Source organism: Rhinoderma darwinii, chromosome 3 (assembly GCF_050947455.1).
Source record: "Rhinoderma darwinii isolate aRhiDar2 chromosome 3, aRhiDar2.hap1, whole genome shotgun sequence".
Lineage (NCBI taxonomy): Eukaryota > Metazoa > Chordata > Amphibia > Anura > Rhinodermatidae > Rhinoderma > Rhinoderma darwinii.
The window spans coordinates 396493955-396512952 of record NC_134689.1 but is presented as its reverse complement, the minus strand read 5'-3'; the positions used below and the strand labels follow the sequence as shown (position 1 = coordinate 396512952).

At 42.8% G+C, this 18998-nt stretch overlaps 1 protein-coding gene across 2 annotated transcripts in view; it reads right to left on the bottom strand.

Moving 5' to 3' along the window:
• LOC142748365 (uncharacterized) overlaps positions 1-18998 on the bottom strand; it is a 37626-nt gene that overhangs the window by 9983 nt on the left and 8645 nt on the right. For both annotated transcript variants that reach the window (XM_075855457.1, XM_075855458.1), the window contains exon 3: positions 5495-5797. In XM_075855457.1, the coding sequence (XP_075711572.1) occupies positions 5495-5797 (303 nt within the window). The remainder of the gene's footprint in view (positions 1-5494; positions 5798-18998) is intronic.

The window sequence follows — 18998 nt, the reverse complement described above, 5'->3', positions numbered from 1 at the left end:
GCAGAACAACATTCATTAGGAATTTCAGCAGTTCACATCAAGGGCTCCGTGAACCACACTGCAGACTTCCTCAGCCGCAATATCCTCCATCCAGGGGAGTGAAGTCTCAACCCAAAGTCCTCAGCTTCTGTTCTCTGTACCACACCCGCCATGCAGTAGCATTAGATGGCCTGTCTGTCAGTTGGGGAGGAAAATTAATCTACATCTTTCCCCCCCTCCCCTTAATACCCAGGATATTGAAAAAAGTTCAGGACGAGAAAGCGGAAGCCATTGCAATCCTGACATTTTGGCCCCGCAGGGCCTGGTTCTCCCTAGCATGGTCTCTCTCGAAGGGCAGATTCCTGAAACTACCAGTGTCACCGGACTGCCTGTCCCAGAAAGGGGTGTGTCACCCAAACCCTCGCAATCTACATCTCACGGCTTGGAGACTGACCGGGAGAACCTGACAGAAATGGGACTTTCATTTGAAATTATTAATACCTTGCTGTCAGCTAGACGACCTTCAACGGTCAAATTATACAACAGAGTTTGGACCCGGTTTACCTCCTGGTGCTCTAAAAATTCAGCAAACGTAGTCTCTCTGAATACCATCCTGCAATTTCTTCAGGAGGGCTTCAATAAATGTTTGAAGCTAAATACACTTAAGGTGCAGTTCACAGCAATTAATGCCCAATTGCAAAATCGTTTCTCCAACCAGCAGTTGGTCAGACCTTCTTCAAGGCTTTAAGAAACCTTAGCCCAGTCTCTCAGGTACCCTCTCCTTCCTGGGACATTTCAGTGGTGGTGTCGGCTCTAACAAAGCCACCGTTTGAACCCATGCAAGAGTCATCCATCAGATTTCTCTCCTTCAAGGCCTTCTTCATGGTGGCAATCACGTCGGCCAGGCGCATAAGTGAACTGCAGGCCCTTTCCTTCAAAGAACCATACTTGAGGGACCTGGGAGATTGTCTTCTACTACGTACCATGCCTGCGTTCTTGCCTAAAGTTCCTTCCTTTAGGAGTATAAATCAAGAGATATTATTGCCAGTTCCTTTCCCTCAACCCCATGGTGAAGATCAGGAGAATTGGCATACACTGGACGTGAGAAGAGCCGTTCTCACCTATATTCAAAGGACAAAGGCTTTTAGGAAAACAGAAAATCTATTCCTTCAACATGTCGGTCCTAATAGGGGGAAAAAAGCAAGTAAAGCGACCCTAGCAAGGTGGATTAGATCAACTATTGAAAAATGCTATCATCTCAGTGACCTTCAATCTCCTCTGCAGATCAGAGCACATTCCACACGCTCTACAGCTACCTCATGGGCAGAAGTCGGGCATATCCCCCTGGATCAGATCTACAGAGCGGCTACGTGGGCATCGGAATCAACCTTTGTCAAGCACTACAGGCTCGACTCACTGGCATCAGAGGGTTCTCTATTTGGCAAAAGAGTGCTTGAAATGGCGTCTGCTATACCGTCCATATAGCTATTGCTTGGCAAGTCCCATATATGTTGTGCTGCCAAGGACGATCAGGAAAACAATAATTTACTCACCAAATTTTTTATCTCCTGGAGTCCGTTGGCAGCACAAGCTTCCCCCCCTGGCAGGACTTATGACTATTGCTTCGTAAAAATACGCTGGGGCCCGGTTGCCGGTACATACTTATAGGGGAAGTCCTTAATTATTTAATTGCTTAATGCTTATTGATAATTAACCTGTCTCTGCTTGATTGTACCTAGGGGACTAAAACCCATATGTGTTGTACTGCCTACGGACTCCAGGAAATAAAAATTTCGGTGAGTACATTTTCGTTATTCTTGTATATAGGGGCAGTATTATAGTAGTTATATTCTTGTACATAGGGGGCAGTATTATAGTAGTTATATTCTTGTATAAAGGGGCAGTATTATAGTAGTTATATTCTTGTATATAGGGGCAGTATTATAGTAGTTATATTCTTGTATATAGGGGTAGTATTATAGTAGTTATATTCTTGTATATAGGGGGCAGTATTATAGTAGTTATATTCTTGTATATAGGGGCAGTATTATAGTAGTTATATTCTTGTATATAGGGAGCAGTATTATAGTAGTTATATTCTTGAACATAGGGGGCAGTATTATAGTAGTTATATTCTTGTATATAGGGGCAGTATTATAGTAGTTATATTCTTGTACATAGGGGCAATATTATAGTAGTTATATTCTTGTACATAGGGGGCAGTATTATAGTAGTTATATTCTTGTACATAGGAGGCAGTATTATAGTAGTTATATTCTTGTATATAGGGGCAGTATTATAGTAGTTATATTCTTGTATATAGGAGGCAGTATTATAGTAGTTATATTCTTGTATATAGGGGCAGTATTATAGTAGTTATATTCTTGTATATAGGGGGCAGTATTATAGTAGTTATATTCTTGTATACAGGGGCAGTATTATAGTAGTTATATTCTTGTATATAGGGGCAGTATTATAGTAGTTATTTTCTTGTATATAGGGGCAGTATTATAGTAGTTATATTCTTGTATATAGGAGGCAGTATTATAGTAGTTATATTCTTGTATATAGGGGCAGTATTATAGTAGTTATATTCTTGTATATAGGGGGCAGTATTATAGTAGTTATATTCTTGTATACAGGGGCAGTATTATAGTAGTTATATTCTTGTATATAGGGGCAGTATTATAGTAGTTATTTTCTTGTATATAGGGGGCAGTATTATAGTTGTTATATTCTTGTATATAGGGGCAGTATTATAGTAGTTATATTCTTGTATATAGGAGGCAGTATTATACCGTGTTTCCCCGATAGTAAGACACCCCCGATTGTAAGACGTATCGGGGGTTTCAGGGGGGTCGGCTAATATAAGCCGTACCCCGAAAGTAAGACATATGTCTTACTTTCGGGGAAACACGGGGGTATTGCCGCCTCCTGCCCACTTCCGCGCCGCCCCCCTCTCCATACGTCACCGCGCCGTCCCCTGCACTTGTCAATGCCGCTTCCTGCTTAAAATACGGTAATGCACACAGTATTAATCATACATCAGTAAAACATACACACTGGCATACTGGGGTATCATCTGCTGTATGTAACCCAGTGGGTATCAGCAGGTGTAACACTGGATTAAATACAGCAGGTGGTACTGTATCACACTGGGTTAGATACAGGTATAGGTACAGGTTTGCACTTTGCTGTGCCCACATGAGCTGTTTGACGGCTTAGGACGCGCCTATGCAAATTTACTCGGGCACGTCCCTACTCCAAAGAAACCTCCCCCCCCCCCCCCCCCGCCCGTCACAGAAGGTAAAATGCATATAAACTAAAAAAACACATTTTACACAGTTTTTTTAGCTGTCAGTGCCCCTTTAACTGCGGGATGCGGACGGTTAGAGCGGGATGAGCGGAGGGATGTGGAGGCCGCGGGAGCAGCAGTAATGTTTTCCGTGGTCCATCAGGACCATGGACAACATACAAAAACACGCTGTGTGGGATACTGTATGGAGCTGTAACCCTATGGGAGACTGTGATACGGAACCACAAGCAGTGCTTATACCGTATGCTATATTTTTGCCCCTAGACATGAGCGATTCCGATTCCAGTGGTAAAAGGAAGAGTTACACCGTGGAGTATAAAAAAGCGATTGTCGAAGAATCTTGGGGCAAAAATGTAGTGCAGTTCTGCAAGGAGAAAATGTTGGATCACCGACTGGTCCAAAAATGGCGTGCAGAATACACTAACCTGAGTGAAAAAGTGGAGAGCGGAATGGCTAAAAAGCGCAAGATTGGATGTGGTCGGCAACCAATGTATACAGAGCTGGAAAGCCTGGTCTCTGAGTGGGTTGCAGACAGGAGAGCAAAGACATTGGTGGTGACCAGGGCTCAGATTCAGGAATATGCACTTGCAGTGTCGCCACAGTTTGACATTTCCCCTGAACAATTCAAGGCATCACAGCACTGGGTGGATAACTTTCTTGAACGCAATGACCTGTCTTTGAGAAGATCCACAACCCTCTTTAGGTTGGAAGATGCTGAGATTGTTAAACGTGCATTAGCCTACAAGAAGTTTGTGGATGACATTGACTTCTCTAAATACAGTCTTTGCAACATGATCGCCATGGATGAAACTGCCGTGTTCATGGGCCAAGCAGCTCAAACCACCATTGATCAACGAGGTGCCTCCTCAGTGTACGTTCCCTCCACCGCTTATGAAAGTGCACGTGTCACCTGCATTTTGACGATTCGTCTGGATGGCACTAAAGCAACACCGCTACTCATTGCAAAGGGCAAGAAGGAGAAGATTGAGCGGGTTTCTGGCATTTATGTGCTGGAAACTGAAAAAGCCTGGGCCACACAATATGTTATAAGAAAGTGGCTTGATTTAATGCTGCCGCTTGTAATGCGCGGGAACAAAAGAGGGATGCTGATCTGGGATGCAGCCAGCACACACCGCGCCAAAACCATGAAAAACTTCCTTCATGAGCGGAGAATCGACCAAATCATGATTCCTGCAGGGATGACGGCTTATCTTCAGACTCTCGATATCGCCATTAACAAGCCGTTCAAGGACTATCTGCGTGTGGAAATCAATGACTACATTGAAAACCGAATGGAGAGAAATGTACGTGGGAACTTTGTGAAGCCCAGACTGCCAGAGATTGTTAACTGGGTGAAGAATTCTTGGAATAAGATCACTAACACCTGCGTTGCAAATGCACTGCGGGCTGGCTACCTGGACAAAGCCTGCTCATTTCAGGACAGTGCCGTTGCTACCCATGAGAAATATGGGCCAATGATTCGGCAAGAAATGTCATCCCGAGAGTCCCAAGAAAATCCACAGGAACCTAAGAGTGTGGATGTTTATGATGATATTCCTGAGGATGATGACATGGTTGTCATGGAATAAATCTGTTTTATCTTCCAGTATTCCACTGTTCGTTCTTACCATTTTTCATTGTTTTACATGTTATGCAATGTTGTAACAAGACATTCTTGGCACTTCCTTTTATAAAACTGTTTTGTGGTGAATACAATATAGTTCAGGTTGTTAATAAATGTTAATTTTATGGTTAAAACAAAAAATTCGACAATTTTTTTCCAATATAAGACATACCCCGAAAGTAAGACATAGTGGGGCTTTTGGGGATAAAAAGAAAGTAAGACACTGTCTTACTTTCGGGGAAACACGGTAGTAGTTCTATTCTTGTACATAGGAGGCAGTATTATAGTAGTTATATTCTTGTATATAGGAGCAGTATTATAGTAGTTATATTCTTGTACATAGGAGGCAGTATTATAGTAGTTATATTCTTGTATATAAGGGGCAGTATTATAGTAGTTATAGTCTTGTATATAGGAGCAGTATTATAGTAGTTATATTCTTGTACATAGGAGGCAGTATTATAGTAGTTATATTCTTGTAGATAGGGGGCAGTATTATAATAGTTATACCAGAGTTCAGCCAAAAGGCAGAGATGCCCAATAGTGATTACTGATCAACAGACAACAGTACTCACCGTTAACAGTGAGGGTGAGGATATTGCTGACTTCAGACATCTGGAGCTCATTTCCCACGTAACACTGGTATTTACACACATACTCCATTGACCTCATGGAGTAAGACCTTTTAATAGTAAACCTCACACTATTCCTTGTCTCAGGAGCTTGTACAGTTTGCAGATGCTGCCCTGTGCTGTGTGAATGTAGGCAGAAGGTGCCTTCAGGGTAATTTGTTGGTGCAGTGCATTGTAGTTCTACGTCTTGTCCCATATAGATGGTTCCTGATGTCATCAGGGATAGTTGCGGTGCAGGTAAATATTCTGTGTTATAGAAAAAATAAATTATTAAAAAAAGAAAATTATATATATTCTGTATTCTATGTAAGTTATTACCTTTGGGTTATGTTTACCTGCATCCTATAGATGTCTTAGGTCTCTCTTGTGACATATTAACTTTAACCCCTTCAGGACGCAGCCTGTTTTGGCCTTGTGGACACAGACCATTTTTTCAAACTGACGCGGTACTCTATGTGGTAATAACTTAAGAATGCTTTTACCTATCCAAGCGATTCTGAGATTGTTTTCTCATGACAGATTGTACTTTATGTTAGTGAAAGAATTTAGTCGATAATTCAATATTTATTTGTGAAAAACACCAAAATTTAGTGAAAATTTGCAAAAATGTATAATTTTTCTAAATTTAAATGTATCTGCTTGTCTTTTGAACATTCTTTTATTTTTCTAGGACGTTACACGGCTTAGAACTTTAGCAGCAATTTCTCACATTTTCAAGAAAACGTCAAAAGGCTATTTTTTTCAGGGACCAGATCAGTTCTGAACGAGCTTTGAGGGCCTTATATTTTAGAAAGTCCCCATAAGTCACCCCATTTTAAAAACTACACCCCTCAAAGGATTCAAACCAGCAATCAGATAGCGTCTTAACCTTTTAGGCGTTTCACAGGAAGTAAAGCAATGTAGAGGTGAAATCTACAAATTTCATTTTTTTTGCCGAAATTCATTTGCAATATATTTTTTTCTGTGACACAGAAAGTTTTACAAGAGAAATGTAACTTATTATTTATTGCCCAGATTCTGCAGTTTTTAGAAATATCCCACATGTGGCCCTAGTGTGATAATTTACGGAAACACAGGCCTCAGAAGCAAAGGAGAAACTAGAGGATTTTGGGGCCTTCTTTTTATTAGAATATATTTTAGACACCATGTCAGGTTATAAAGAGGTCTTGTGGTGCCAAAACAGCAGAAAACCCCCCCAAAAGTGACCCCATTTTGGAACTTACACCCCTCAAGGAATTTTTCTAGAGGTATTGTAAGCATTTTGACCCCACAGGTCTTTTGCAGAATTTATTAGAATTAGGCCATGAAAATGAATATCAAATTTTTTTTCCACTAAAATGTTGCATTTATTTTTATTTTTAAGGGATAAAGGAGAAAAAACACCCCAACATTTGTAAAGCAATTTCTCCTGAGTACGGCAATACCCCATATGTGGTCATAAATATTTTCATTAGAAATTAACCCTTTCAGGACTTTTGCGTTTTCATTTGGGTTTTTCACTCCCCGCCTTCCAAGACCAATAACTTTTTTATTTTTCCGTCAGTAGAGTGGTGTGAGGGCTTATTTTTTTATGGGATGAGTTGTAGTTAGGCCCCATGCACACGAACGTGTTTTTGCGTCCGCAATTCCCCCGAAAATCCACGGGAGAATTGCGGACCCATTAATTCCTATGGGCCCATACACACTATCCGTGTTTTCACGGGTCCCCGCATGTCCGCAAATCCGTGCCGCACAAACTCAGGACATGTCTTATTACGGCCCGCAAATACGATGCGGACATGCCCATAGAAGTCAATGGGCCCGTGGAAAATGCGGGTACACCTCCGTGTGTCAACCGCAGTTTGCGGATTTGCGGAAGTGTTGCTAGGCGACGACCGGGAATGAGTTCTGTCGTCATCCTGTTTTACCTAGGCTTTTTTTTTTATCCGCATTTTGCGGATTACATACGGATGAACTGCGGATTACATACGGATGAACTGCGGAGGACATTTCACGGAACACGGTCCTGGAATTTGCGGACCAGAAAAACACTACGGTCGTGTCCATGAGGCCTTACTATTGACACCATTTAAAGTACCATATAATGTACTGGGAAACTGAAAAGAAAATTCTTTGCGGGCTGAAATTGGAAAAAACTGCGATTCCTCCATTATTTTTTGGATTTCGTTTTTTCTTCTTTACCGTGTGGTAAAAAGGACAATTTAACTTTAATCTGCGGCTCAATATGATTACAGTGAAACCAAATTTATATAGTTTTTTTTATATTTAGGTGACTAATGTAGATTGTGACGGGGAGGGGGGTGTGATTTAACATGTGTGAAGTCTTACGTGGCCACAATAAAGTATTGATTTTTAGATCTATATTTCATGGTCTCATTCTTAACAGCAGTACTGTGTACAATTTTTAGTGTCTTGTGTATGGGGTCAAATAATTTGAGTTATAAATGTAATCAGTTCTACTCCTGTTAGTTTTGTTTTTACACATGCTGGGAAGTGCTATAGAACTGCCTAAATGTTATTTTTGAAAATGTATGTTTTAAAAGTAAATGGTTGCAAGTTATCTAAAAGAGAAAATGTCGTTTTGTCAGGAGAAAGTCACTTTTGTTCTGGGCTATTGCGTCTTAAAGGGGGCCAAACTAGTGCCCACATATAGAGTGCCCAACCTTACAATGTTGAGATATGTAGTTTTGAACTCTGCTACATTACATTACTACCGCAGAGTCCAAAAAGGGGGAGTAGTGATGAGACTGATCAGGTACAATTTTGTTTTGTTTTGAATTAATGAATTTGGTTCTAGGAGGTCTACAAAATGTGTATGAGACCCCAATGAGTAACCTAGATTAAATTGTGTATGACAGTAACCCAGATTTTGACAGTAACCCAGATTTTGAGTTTTTCTGTGTAGATGGTTCCAGATGCTACCAGAACGGTAAATATGGCACTGGGTATGCTGTGCTGTAGTCTCCACCCAATATGAGGTATTGTATAAGAGACCATCCCCCTCCAGCAAATCCGTACAGGAGGCCAAGGTGATGTCACTCACAGATGAGTCTTTACAGGTTTAGATGGGAAGGAGGTGATAATTGTCTGAACATTGTTAATTTTATGACAGATTTTAGTAAAATAATTTTTGTTTGTTTGTGGTATTAGTAAAATAATTTTTGTTTGTTTGTGGTATTAATAAGGCATTTATAAGACCTGATGGGGTGGGATTTACAAGTGTTCTGGATCATCAGATAAATGTGGAAAAATAAAACTCCATCCTTTTGAAATAGTTTATCTATATGGAATGGCTGGATAGTGTGGATTCCTTATGGTGTTATCCCTTAGGAGAGGTGGCAGTTACCTTATGGCATCGGCCAGGAGTATTGGTGCCTCTGAGCCGGGTTTTTTACGGCTGGGTGTAAATGGTGGTCAGATGGCCGGTAACATCAACTAAAATATATATAGCTCCAAGGACTTCTCCTAGTCTATGTGTCAATGTTTGTTTGTCAGTGGTGTCTGACGTGTTGGGTGTGGTTATGTATGTTAACCACTTAAGGACGACTCAGGCTGTTTTGGCCTTCAGGACGAAGCCGATTTTTCAAATCTTTCATGTGTAACTTTATGTGGTAATAACTTTGAAATGCTTTTACCTATCCAAGTGATTGTGAGATTGTTTTCTCGTGACACATTGTACTTTATGTTAATGAAAATATTTGGTCGATAAATTCAATATTCATTTGTAAAAAAAACACCAAGATTTAGAGACAATTTGTAAAAATTAGCATTTTCTAAATTTTAATTTATCTACATGTAAAACAGATAGTAATACCACACAAAATAGTTACTAGTTTATATTTCCCGTATGTCTACTTTATGTTTGCATCGTTTTTTGAACATTCTTTTATTTTTCTAGGACGCTACAAGGCTTAGAACTTTAGCAGCAATTTGTCATATTTTCCAAAAAATTTCAAAAGCCTATTTTTTCAGGGACCAGATCAGTTCTGAAGTGGCTTTGAGGGCCTTATATATTAGAAAGTCCCCATAAATCACCCCATTTTGAAAACTGCACCCCTCAAAGTATTCAAAACAGCATTCAGAAAGGGTTTTAACCCTTTAGGCGTTTCACAGGAATTAAAGCAAAGTAGAGGTGAAATTTACAAATTCATTTGTAATAAAAAAAAATCTGTAGCACAGAAGGATTTACCCGAGAAATGCAACTCAATATTTATTGACCAGATTCTGGACTGATACAGAGGTCTCAGAAGCAAAGGAGCACCTAGTGGATTTTGGGGCCTCCTTTTTTTAGAAAATATTTTAGGCACCATGTCAGGTTATGAAGAGGTCTTGTGGTGCCAAAATAGTAAAGACCCCCCAAAAGTGAACCCATTTTGGAAACTACACCCCTCAAGGAATTTATCTAGGGGTATAGTTGTCATTTTAAACCCACAGTTTTTTTGCTCAATTTATTTGAATTAGTATGTGAAGATGAAAATCTACTTTTTTTTTCAAAAAAATTTAGACATTTTTGATTTTTACAAGGAGTAAAGTAGGAAAAACACCCCAACATATGTAAAAGAATTTCTTCCGATTATAGCAATACCCCATATGTGGTAATAAACTGCAGTTTGGACCCACGGCAGGGCTCAGAAGAGAAGGAGCACCATTTGGATTTTGGATTTCTGATTTTGCTGGAATAGTTTTCAGTGCCGTGTCGCGTTTGCAATGCACTGGAGAGACCAAAACAGTGGAAACCCCCCCAAAAGTGACCCCATTTTGGAAACTACACCCCTCAAGGAATTTTTCTAGGGGTAAAGTTAGCATTTTGACTACACAGTTGTTTTGCTGAATTCATTGGAATTAGTCTGTAAAGGTAAAAATCAAATTTTTTTTCTGAAAAAATACATTTTTAATTTTTAGAAAGGAATAAAGGAGAAAAAGCACCCCAACATTTGTAAAACAATTTCTCCCGATTACGTAAATATGCCATATGTGGTAATAAACTGCTGTTTGGACCTACAGCGGGGATTAGAAGGGAAGGAGCGCTATTTGGCTTTTGAAGCTCAAATTTAGCTGAAATGGTTTTCGGTTTACATGTCGAATTTGCAAAGCCCCCGAGAGACCAAAACAGAGGAAGCCCCCCAAAAGTAACCCAATTTGGGAAACTACACCACTTAAGGAATCTATCTAGGGGTATAGTGAGCATTTAGACCCCACAGGTCTTTTGTAGAATTTTTTTGAATTAGGCCGTGAAAATTAATATCAACATTATTTCCACTAAAATGTTGAATTTTTTCAATTTCACAAAGGATAAAGGAGGAAAAAGCACCCCAATATTTGTAACACAATTTCTCCCGAGTACGGCATTACCCCACATGTGGCATAAATGTTTTTTCATTAAAAAGCAGTTAACACTTTCCGGACTGATCCATGTTTTGCTTTTTCTTTTTCGTTTTTCCCTCCCCGCTTTCCGAGATCCATAACTTTTTTATTTTTCCGGAAATAGAGGGCTTATTTTTTGCGGGACAACCTGTAGTTTTTATTGGTAACATTTTTTGGTACATACAACTTTTTGAGCACTTTTTATTACATTTTTTGGTAGAGCCAAGGTGACCAAAAAACAGCGATTTTGCAGTTTTAAATTCATTATTTTTCACGGCTTTCACCGTGCGAGTTATATAATGGTATATTGTAATAGTTCGGACTTCTACAGGCACAGCGATACAAATTTTGTATATTTTTTACATTACTTTAGAGAAAAAAATGTGAAAAGGTTCTATTTTTGGACTTTATTAAAGCTTGTGAGCCCGCTCCATAAATCACCCCCAACACCACGACATGCTATTAAGTCGTGGTGCGCGAAGGGTTTCATGCGCAGTGGATGGAGTGAAAATGACAATTTTCCACTGATATTGCATTTTAGTGCACTATATGTTATGCCCAGTTTGTGCCACTGAAGACAACTACCTCATTAAATATTAACCAGGTTCTCCCGGGTATGGCGATGCCATATCAGTGGACGTAAACTGCTGTTTGGACACGCTGTAGGGCTCGGAAGGGAGGTAGCGCCATTTGGCGCAGATTTTGCTTGCTAGTAGCTTTGTTTGGCCTTTTGCTGGTATTTCAGTTTATAATGTGGGGGCATATTTAGGCTGGGCAGAGTACATCAGGGGCATAATAAGAGGGTATAATAATAGGGTAAATAAATAATAATCTGCAGATATGTGGCCGGTGTCGCACTGATAAATGGCGCCCAATCTTATCCGCCTTTGGAACACTGCACATTTTGCATCGCTATATTCTGGGAGCCAGAACGTTTTTATTTTTTCACCACCGGAGCTGCGTGAGGGCTTATGTTTTGCGGGACAATCTGTCGTTTTCATTGGTACCATTTTGGGGTACATGCGATTTTTTTTTATCACTTTTATTCCATTTTTCGGCAAGCAAGGTGACCAAAAAGCATCAATTCTGACAATGTTTTTTTTGGTTTTTTACGGCATTCACCCTGGGCTATAAATGAACATTTTACTTTATTCTGCGGGTCGGCACGATTACGGCGATACAATATGTATATAGTTTTTTTTATGTTTTGCAGTGTTTGTGCAATAAAATCAGTTATTTATAAAATAATAAATTTTTTGTGTCACCATATTCTGAGAGCCATAACTTTTTTATTTTTCAGTCAAAAACGCTGTGTAAGAGCTTTTTTTTTGCGGGACGGGTTGTAGTTTGTATTGGTACTATTTTGGCGTGCATTCGGGTTTTTGATCACTTTTTAGTGTATATTTTTGGAGGGGTGGTGACCAAAAAAACATATTATAGTTTTATAGATGGGGTTGTTACGAACGCGGTGATACCAAATATGTGTACTTTTTTTTTACGTGTTCATTTTTTTCCTATAATAAAAGACTTATTATAGGAAAAAAAGCATTTTTTGTTTATGTAACTTATAACTTTTATTTTTACACTTTTATAAAACATTTTTATTATCTTATTTTTACTTGTCCCACTAGGGGACTATAAGGCTATGTTCACACGGGGTCTTTTGCCGAGTTTTTTGACGCGGAAACCGCGTCGCAAAACTCGGCAGAAACGGCCCGAGAACGCCTCCCATTGATTTCAATGGGAGGCGTCGGCGTCTTTTTCCCGCGAGCAGTAAAACTGCCTCGCGGGAAAAAGAAGCGACATGCCCTATCTTCGGGCGCTTCCGCCTCCGACCTCCCATTGACTTCAATGGGAGGCAGGAGAAAGCGTATATCTCGCTGTTTTATGCCCGCGGCGCTCAATGGCCGCGGGCGAAAAACGGCGCGATAATTGCTGTTCACACGGAGTATTTTGGGGGAGGAATATCTGCCTCAAAATTCCGTTTGGAACTTTGAGGCAGATATTCCTCCCCCAAAATACTCCGTGTGAACATAGCCTTAGACTTGCAGCTCTGATCGCTGCTGGAATACATTACACTACCTACATAACGTGGCAGTCACTCTGACAGGAAGCCTATGAGCACCAGCCTCCGCCTGGTCCTCATAGGCTTCTGTACATGGCAGCCTGGAAGCCAATGTCTGGAATCCGGTTGCCATGGGTACCATCGCCAGCCCCTGTGATTTCACGTGGGGGCTGCCGATCTGCACTAAACACCTTAAATGCGGCGATCGCTATCGACCGCCGCATTTAAGGGGTTAACTGACTAAATCAGCGGCGATGGGCCGCTAATCGGCAACAGGGAATGCAGGGCAGACACCCTGCACAGTTAACCGCCACTGCGGTGTACCGCCACGCGGCGGTTAACTGTCAAAGCACAGACGTAACTGCACGTCAAGGTGCGCAAAGTTACTGCACACCTTGGAGGATCGCTGTATAGCACCATATACAAGGGGAGGGGGGATTGCTGTGTGGCAGTATATACAAGGGGAGGGGGCTGTGTGGCAGTATATACAAGGGGATGGGGGCTGTGTGGCAGTATATACAAGGGGAGGGGGGCTGTGTGGCAGTATATACAAGGGGAGGGGGCTGTGTGGCAGTATATACAAGGGGAGGGGGATCTCTGTGTGGCAGTATATACAAGGGGAGGGGGGATTGCTGTGTGGCAGTATATACAAGGGGAGGGGGATTGCTGTGTGGCAGCACATACAAGGGGAGGGGGGATTGCTGTGTGGCAGTATATACAAGGGGAGTGGGGCTGTGTAGCACTATATACAAGGGGAGGGGGGATTGCTGTATGGCAGTATATACAAGGGGAGAGGGTTTTGCTGTGTGGCAGTATATACAAGGGGAGAGGGGGCTGTGTGCATGACTGGCCTTAGGGGTGTGCGACCTGTGCCTTTGCACAGGGCACATCACTCCAGCAGGTGGAAGGGGGCGCTGCGCTGGCTCCCTTCCCCTGCTTTTTTCAGAAGCGCCCGGGCCCCGCGACTCAGCAGTCGCCTTTCCGCCCGGGCGCTTCTTCACTTAGTGGCCGTCGCTACCGCCGTAGCAGCCATAACGGCTGCTAGCGGCAACACCGGGCACGAGGGCGGTGGTGCTGCTAGCAGCCGCTGTGGCTGCTACAGCGATAGCAACGGCATTATAGCAGAGCAGGGAGGTATCTCCCTGTTCTGCTATCTACTAGCGCCACTGTAGCTCCCCGAAGGAGCGGAATCCCCGTGTGGCCGGGGATTCTGCTCCTGGAGCGCTCCTTGATGTCTCTATCCATATATGGGCAGTGACATAAGGGGAAACTCCTGCAGCGGAATCCCCGTCCACAGCGTTGCAGATGCTGTGACCGGGGATTCCACTCCAGGAGAAGCCAATGACGTTATTGTCCATAAATGAACACAGACGACAGGAGCTTCTCCTAGAGTGGAATCCCTGGTCACAGCGTCGGCAACGCTATGGACAGGGATTCCGTTTCAAGACTTTCCCCTGATGTCACTGTCCATATATTGACAGAGACATCAAGGAGCGCTCCAGTAGCGGAATCCCCAGAAACACAGGGATTTTGCTCCTTCAAGGAGCTACAGTGGGGCTATCTACAAGGTTCTGTGGGCTGTGTGGCACTACCTACAAAGGGGCTGTGTGCCACTACCTGCAAGGGGGCTTTGGGCTGTGTGCCACTACCTACCAGGGGGCGGTGGGTTGTGTGGCATTACCAACCAGGGGGCTGTGGGCTGTGTGGCACTACCAACCAGGGGGCTATGTGGCACAACCAACCAGGGGGCTGTCGGCTGTGTGGCACTACCAACCAGGGAGCTGTCGGCTGTGTGGCACTACCAACCAGGGAGCTGTGTGGCGCTACCAACCAGGGGGCTGTGTGGCGCTACCAACCAGGGGGCTATGTGGCGCTACCAACCAGGGGGCTATGTGGCGCTACCAACCAGGGGGCTGTGTGGCGCTCTCTACCATGGGGCTGTGTGGTGCTCCCTGCCTGGGGGCTGTGTGGAGCTTCCTACCAGGGGGCTGTGTGGCGCTCCCTACCAGGGGGCTGTGTGTCGCTACCTACAACGGTGCTGTGTGGCACTACCTACAAGGGGGCTGTGTGGCGCTACCTACAAGGGGGCTGTGTGGCGCTAACTACAAGGGGGCTGTGTGGCGCTACCTACAAGGGGGCTGTGTGGCGCTACCTACAAGGGGGCTGTGTGGCGCTACCTACAAGGGGGCTGTGTGGTGCTACCTACAAGGGGGCTATGTGGCGCTACCTACAAGGGGCTGTGTGGCGCTACCTACAAGGGGCTGTGTGGCGCTACCTACAGGGGGAATCTGTGAAGGGTGGGCTGATGGTCATTTTACTGTGAGTGGAGGGCTGATGGTCATTTTACTGTGAGTGGCGGGCTGATGGTAATTTTACTGTGAGGGAGGGGGGCTGATGGTCCTCAAGTGGTTTCCGTCTCTGACCTCCAATTAAAATGAATGGGAGGCAGAAAATACCTGCGGCGCTGGTTTGGAGTTTTTTTGCCTGCATCTTTTGCATTAGCTTCAACGGCTGTCATTTCCTGCAGGAATATTGAGGCAGATTTTTTTTGCCTTACAAAAAACGTGTGTAAACATACCCTACGAGTGTAGTTCTTCTTTTTTTTAGCCGTTTTCGGTCTTTCTCTAAACAATTTTGGTAGGGGTGCCCTGAGGAAATTTTATTTTTCCAGTGCTGCCTCGAGTCCGAAAAGGTTGGGAAACTCTGTACTAGGCTACCGGATCCCGTCATGGAGCAGCTCAGTACGTCATGGGAACGGGGCCTAGGTGAGTACAATTTTTGTTTTTGTTTGGGGCACCGTCTACAAGGGAGAGGTGGGGGACTGTATTGCACTGTCTACAAGGGGGAGGTGTGGGGGGCTGTATGGCATGATCTACAAGGAGGAGGTGGGGGATTATGGCACTGTCTACAGGGAGGCTGTGTGGCAAAATCTACAGGGGGGCACTATACTATGTGGGGGCCACTAAGCGGACATTATACTGTGTAGGGGGTACTACAGGTGGCATAATACTGTGGCCACAATTAAAAGACAAAATACTGTGTCCTTGAAGGGGTTGTAATATATTATATTATTAAATATTATTATTATACTGTATGGGGGCACTAAAGGGGCATTATAATTTTTTTATTGGGCATTTTTTTTTAATGATGGGGTGGGGTATTACGGGGGGTATGGCCAATAATAGTAAAACAAATCCCCAAAAATTCTTCAAGTATGTAAATGTAAAAAAGCCAAGGTCTGAACATGTAGGACCCCTAGATAGTGGTAATGAGGAGTTGGTCACAGGGGATCAAGAGAAGGCAGAGTTACTAAATAGGTTCTTCAGCTCTGTATATACAACAGAAGAAAGAGCAGGTGATGTAGCCGCTGCCAGTGCTGTTAATATATCAGTTGATATAATGAATTGGATGAATGTAGATAATATGGTCCAAGCTAAATTAAATAAAATAAATGTACACAAGGCCCCGGGACCAGATGGGTTACACCCTAGAGTTCTTAAAGAGCTTAGTTCAGTTATTTCTGTCCCCCTGTTCATAATAATCAGTGATTCTCTAGTGACTGGTATAGTGCCAAGGGACTGGCGCAGGGCAAATGTGGTGCCGATTTTCAAAAAGGAATCTAGGTCTTCCCCGGTTAATTATAGACCAGTAAGCTTAACATCCATCGTGGGGAAAATGTTTGAGGGGCTATTGAGGGACTATATACAGGATTATGTGACAAAAAATAGTATTATAAGTGACAGCCATCACGGTTTTACTAAGGACAGAAGTTGTCAAACTAACCTGATTTGTTTTTATGAAGAGGTGAGTAGAAGCCTAGACAGAGGCGCCGCTGTGGATGTAGTGTTTTTGGACTTTGCAAAGGCATTTGACACTGTCCCTCATAGACGTCTAATGGGTAAATTAAGGACTATAGGTTTAGAAAGTATCGTTTGTAATTGGATTGAGAATTGGCTCAAGGACCGTATCCAGAGAGTTGTGGTCAATGATTCCTACTCTGAATGGTCCCCAGTTATAAGTGGTGACCACAGGGTTCCGTGCTGGGACCACTATTATTCAACTTATTTATTAATGATATAGAGGATGGGATTAATAGCACTATTTCTATTTTTGCAGATGACACCAAGCTATGTAGTAATGTTCAGTCTATGGAAGATGTTCGTAAATTACAAGCCGATTTGAACACACTGAGTGTTTGGGCGTCCACTTGGCAAATTAAGTTTAATGTAGATAAATGTAAAGTTATGCATCTGGGTACCAACAACCTGCATGCATCATATGTCCTAGGGGGAGCTACACTGGCAGATTCACTTGTTGAGAAGGATCTGGGTGTACTTGTAAATCATAAACTAAATAACAGCACAATGTCAATCAGCTGCTTCAAAGGCCAGCAAGATATTGTCGTGTATTAAAAGAGGCATGGACTCGCGGGACAGGGATGTAATATTACCATTTTACAAAGCATTAGTGAAGCCTCTTCTAGAATATGCAGTTCAGTTCTGGGTTCCAGTTCATAGAAAGGATGCCCTGGAGTTGGAAAAAATACAAAGAAGAGCAACGAAGCTAATAAGGGGCATGGAGAATCTAAGTTATGAGGAAAGATTAAAAGAATTAAACCTATTTAGCCTTGAAAAGAGACGACTAAGGGGGGACATGATTAACTTATATAAATATATTAACGGCCCATACAAAAAATATGGTAAAATCCTGTTCCATGTAAAACCCCCTCAAAAAACAAGGGGGCGCTCCCTCCGTCTGGAGAAAAAAAGGTTCAACCTGCAGAGGCGACAAGCCTTCTTTACTGTGAGAACGGTGAATCTATGGAATAGCCTACCGCAGGAGCCGGTCACAGCAAGGACAGTAGATGGCTTTAAAAAAGGGTTAGATAATTTCCTAGAACAAAAAAATATTAGCTCCTATGTGTAGAAATTTTTACCTTCCCTTTTCCCATCCCTTGGTTGAACTTGATGGACATGCGGCTTTTTTGAACCGTATGTAACTATGTAACTATGTCACTGTATAGAGATAATAAACACAGTGATATCACAGTACACGGATAATAAACATAGTGATATCACAATGATATCACAGTGATGTCACTGTACAGGGGTAATAAATGTAGTGATGACACAGTATGGAGATATTAAACACAGTGATGTCATAGGATGGGGGTAAAAAACAAAGTGATGTCACAGTGCATATATAATAAACTCAGTGAGGTTATAATACAGAGATAATAAACACAGTGATGATATAGTCCAGAGATAATGAACACAGCAATGTCACAGTACAGGGTTAATCAAAGCACAGTGATGTAACAGTACACGGATAATTCAAACAGTGATGTCACAGTACAAAAAATAAACACAGGTACTCCCTTGTGGCAGTGTGCTCAGCCCTAGGTTCCAGCTAAAACTGCAACCTCTGCACTATCTATAACTATGCCCTTGGCCAGTACAATGGCGGATTATCATAGGGCGTTTTGGGCGGCCACCCGGGGCCCAAGGCTCCCGGGGGGGCCATGGCCGCACAAAGTACATTGTAGTTTTGTTGCGTTTTTGCCGTCCTGCAAAAGGACCTTTAGACATAAGGTCACATGATCTTATCTCTGAAGTTCTTACTACTGTTTAGAAACCTGCTGGTCACATGACTGCAGGACCTTGAGCAGCAGCAAAATTCCACAGAAAAGACTGAGGAGATCTTCTATGTAAGTATAAGGGGATTAATTAGTTTAAGGCCTCATGCACACGACCGTAGCCATGTGTACGGCCGTGATTTTCGGGTCGGACGACCGCGGAGTGTCACCCGCGGGCTGCCCGCAAATCGCGGGCCGTGCACATAGCCGCATGCATTAATTTCTATGAGCCTGGACCGCAGAACACGGCCATAATAAGACATGTCTGTTCTTTCTGCGGTCCAGGCTCATAGAAATGAATGGGGCCGCAATTCTCCCGTGGATTTTCGGTGGAATTGCGGCCGCAAAAGTACGTTCATGTGCATGGGGCCTAAGGGGTCTGT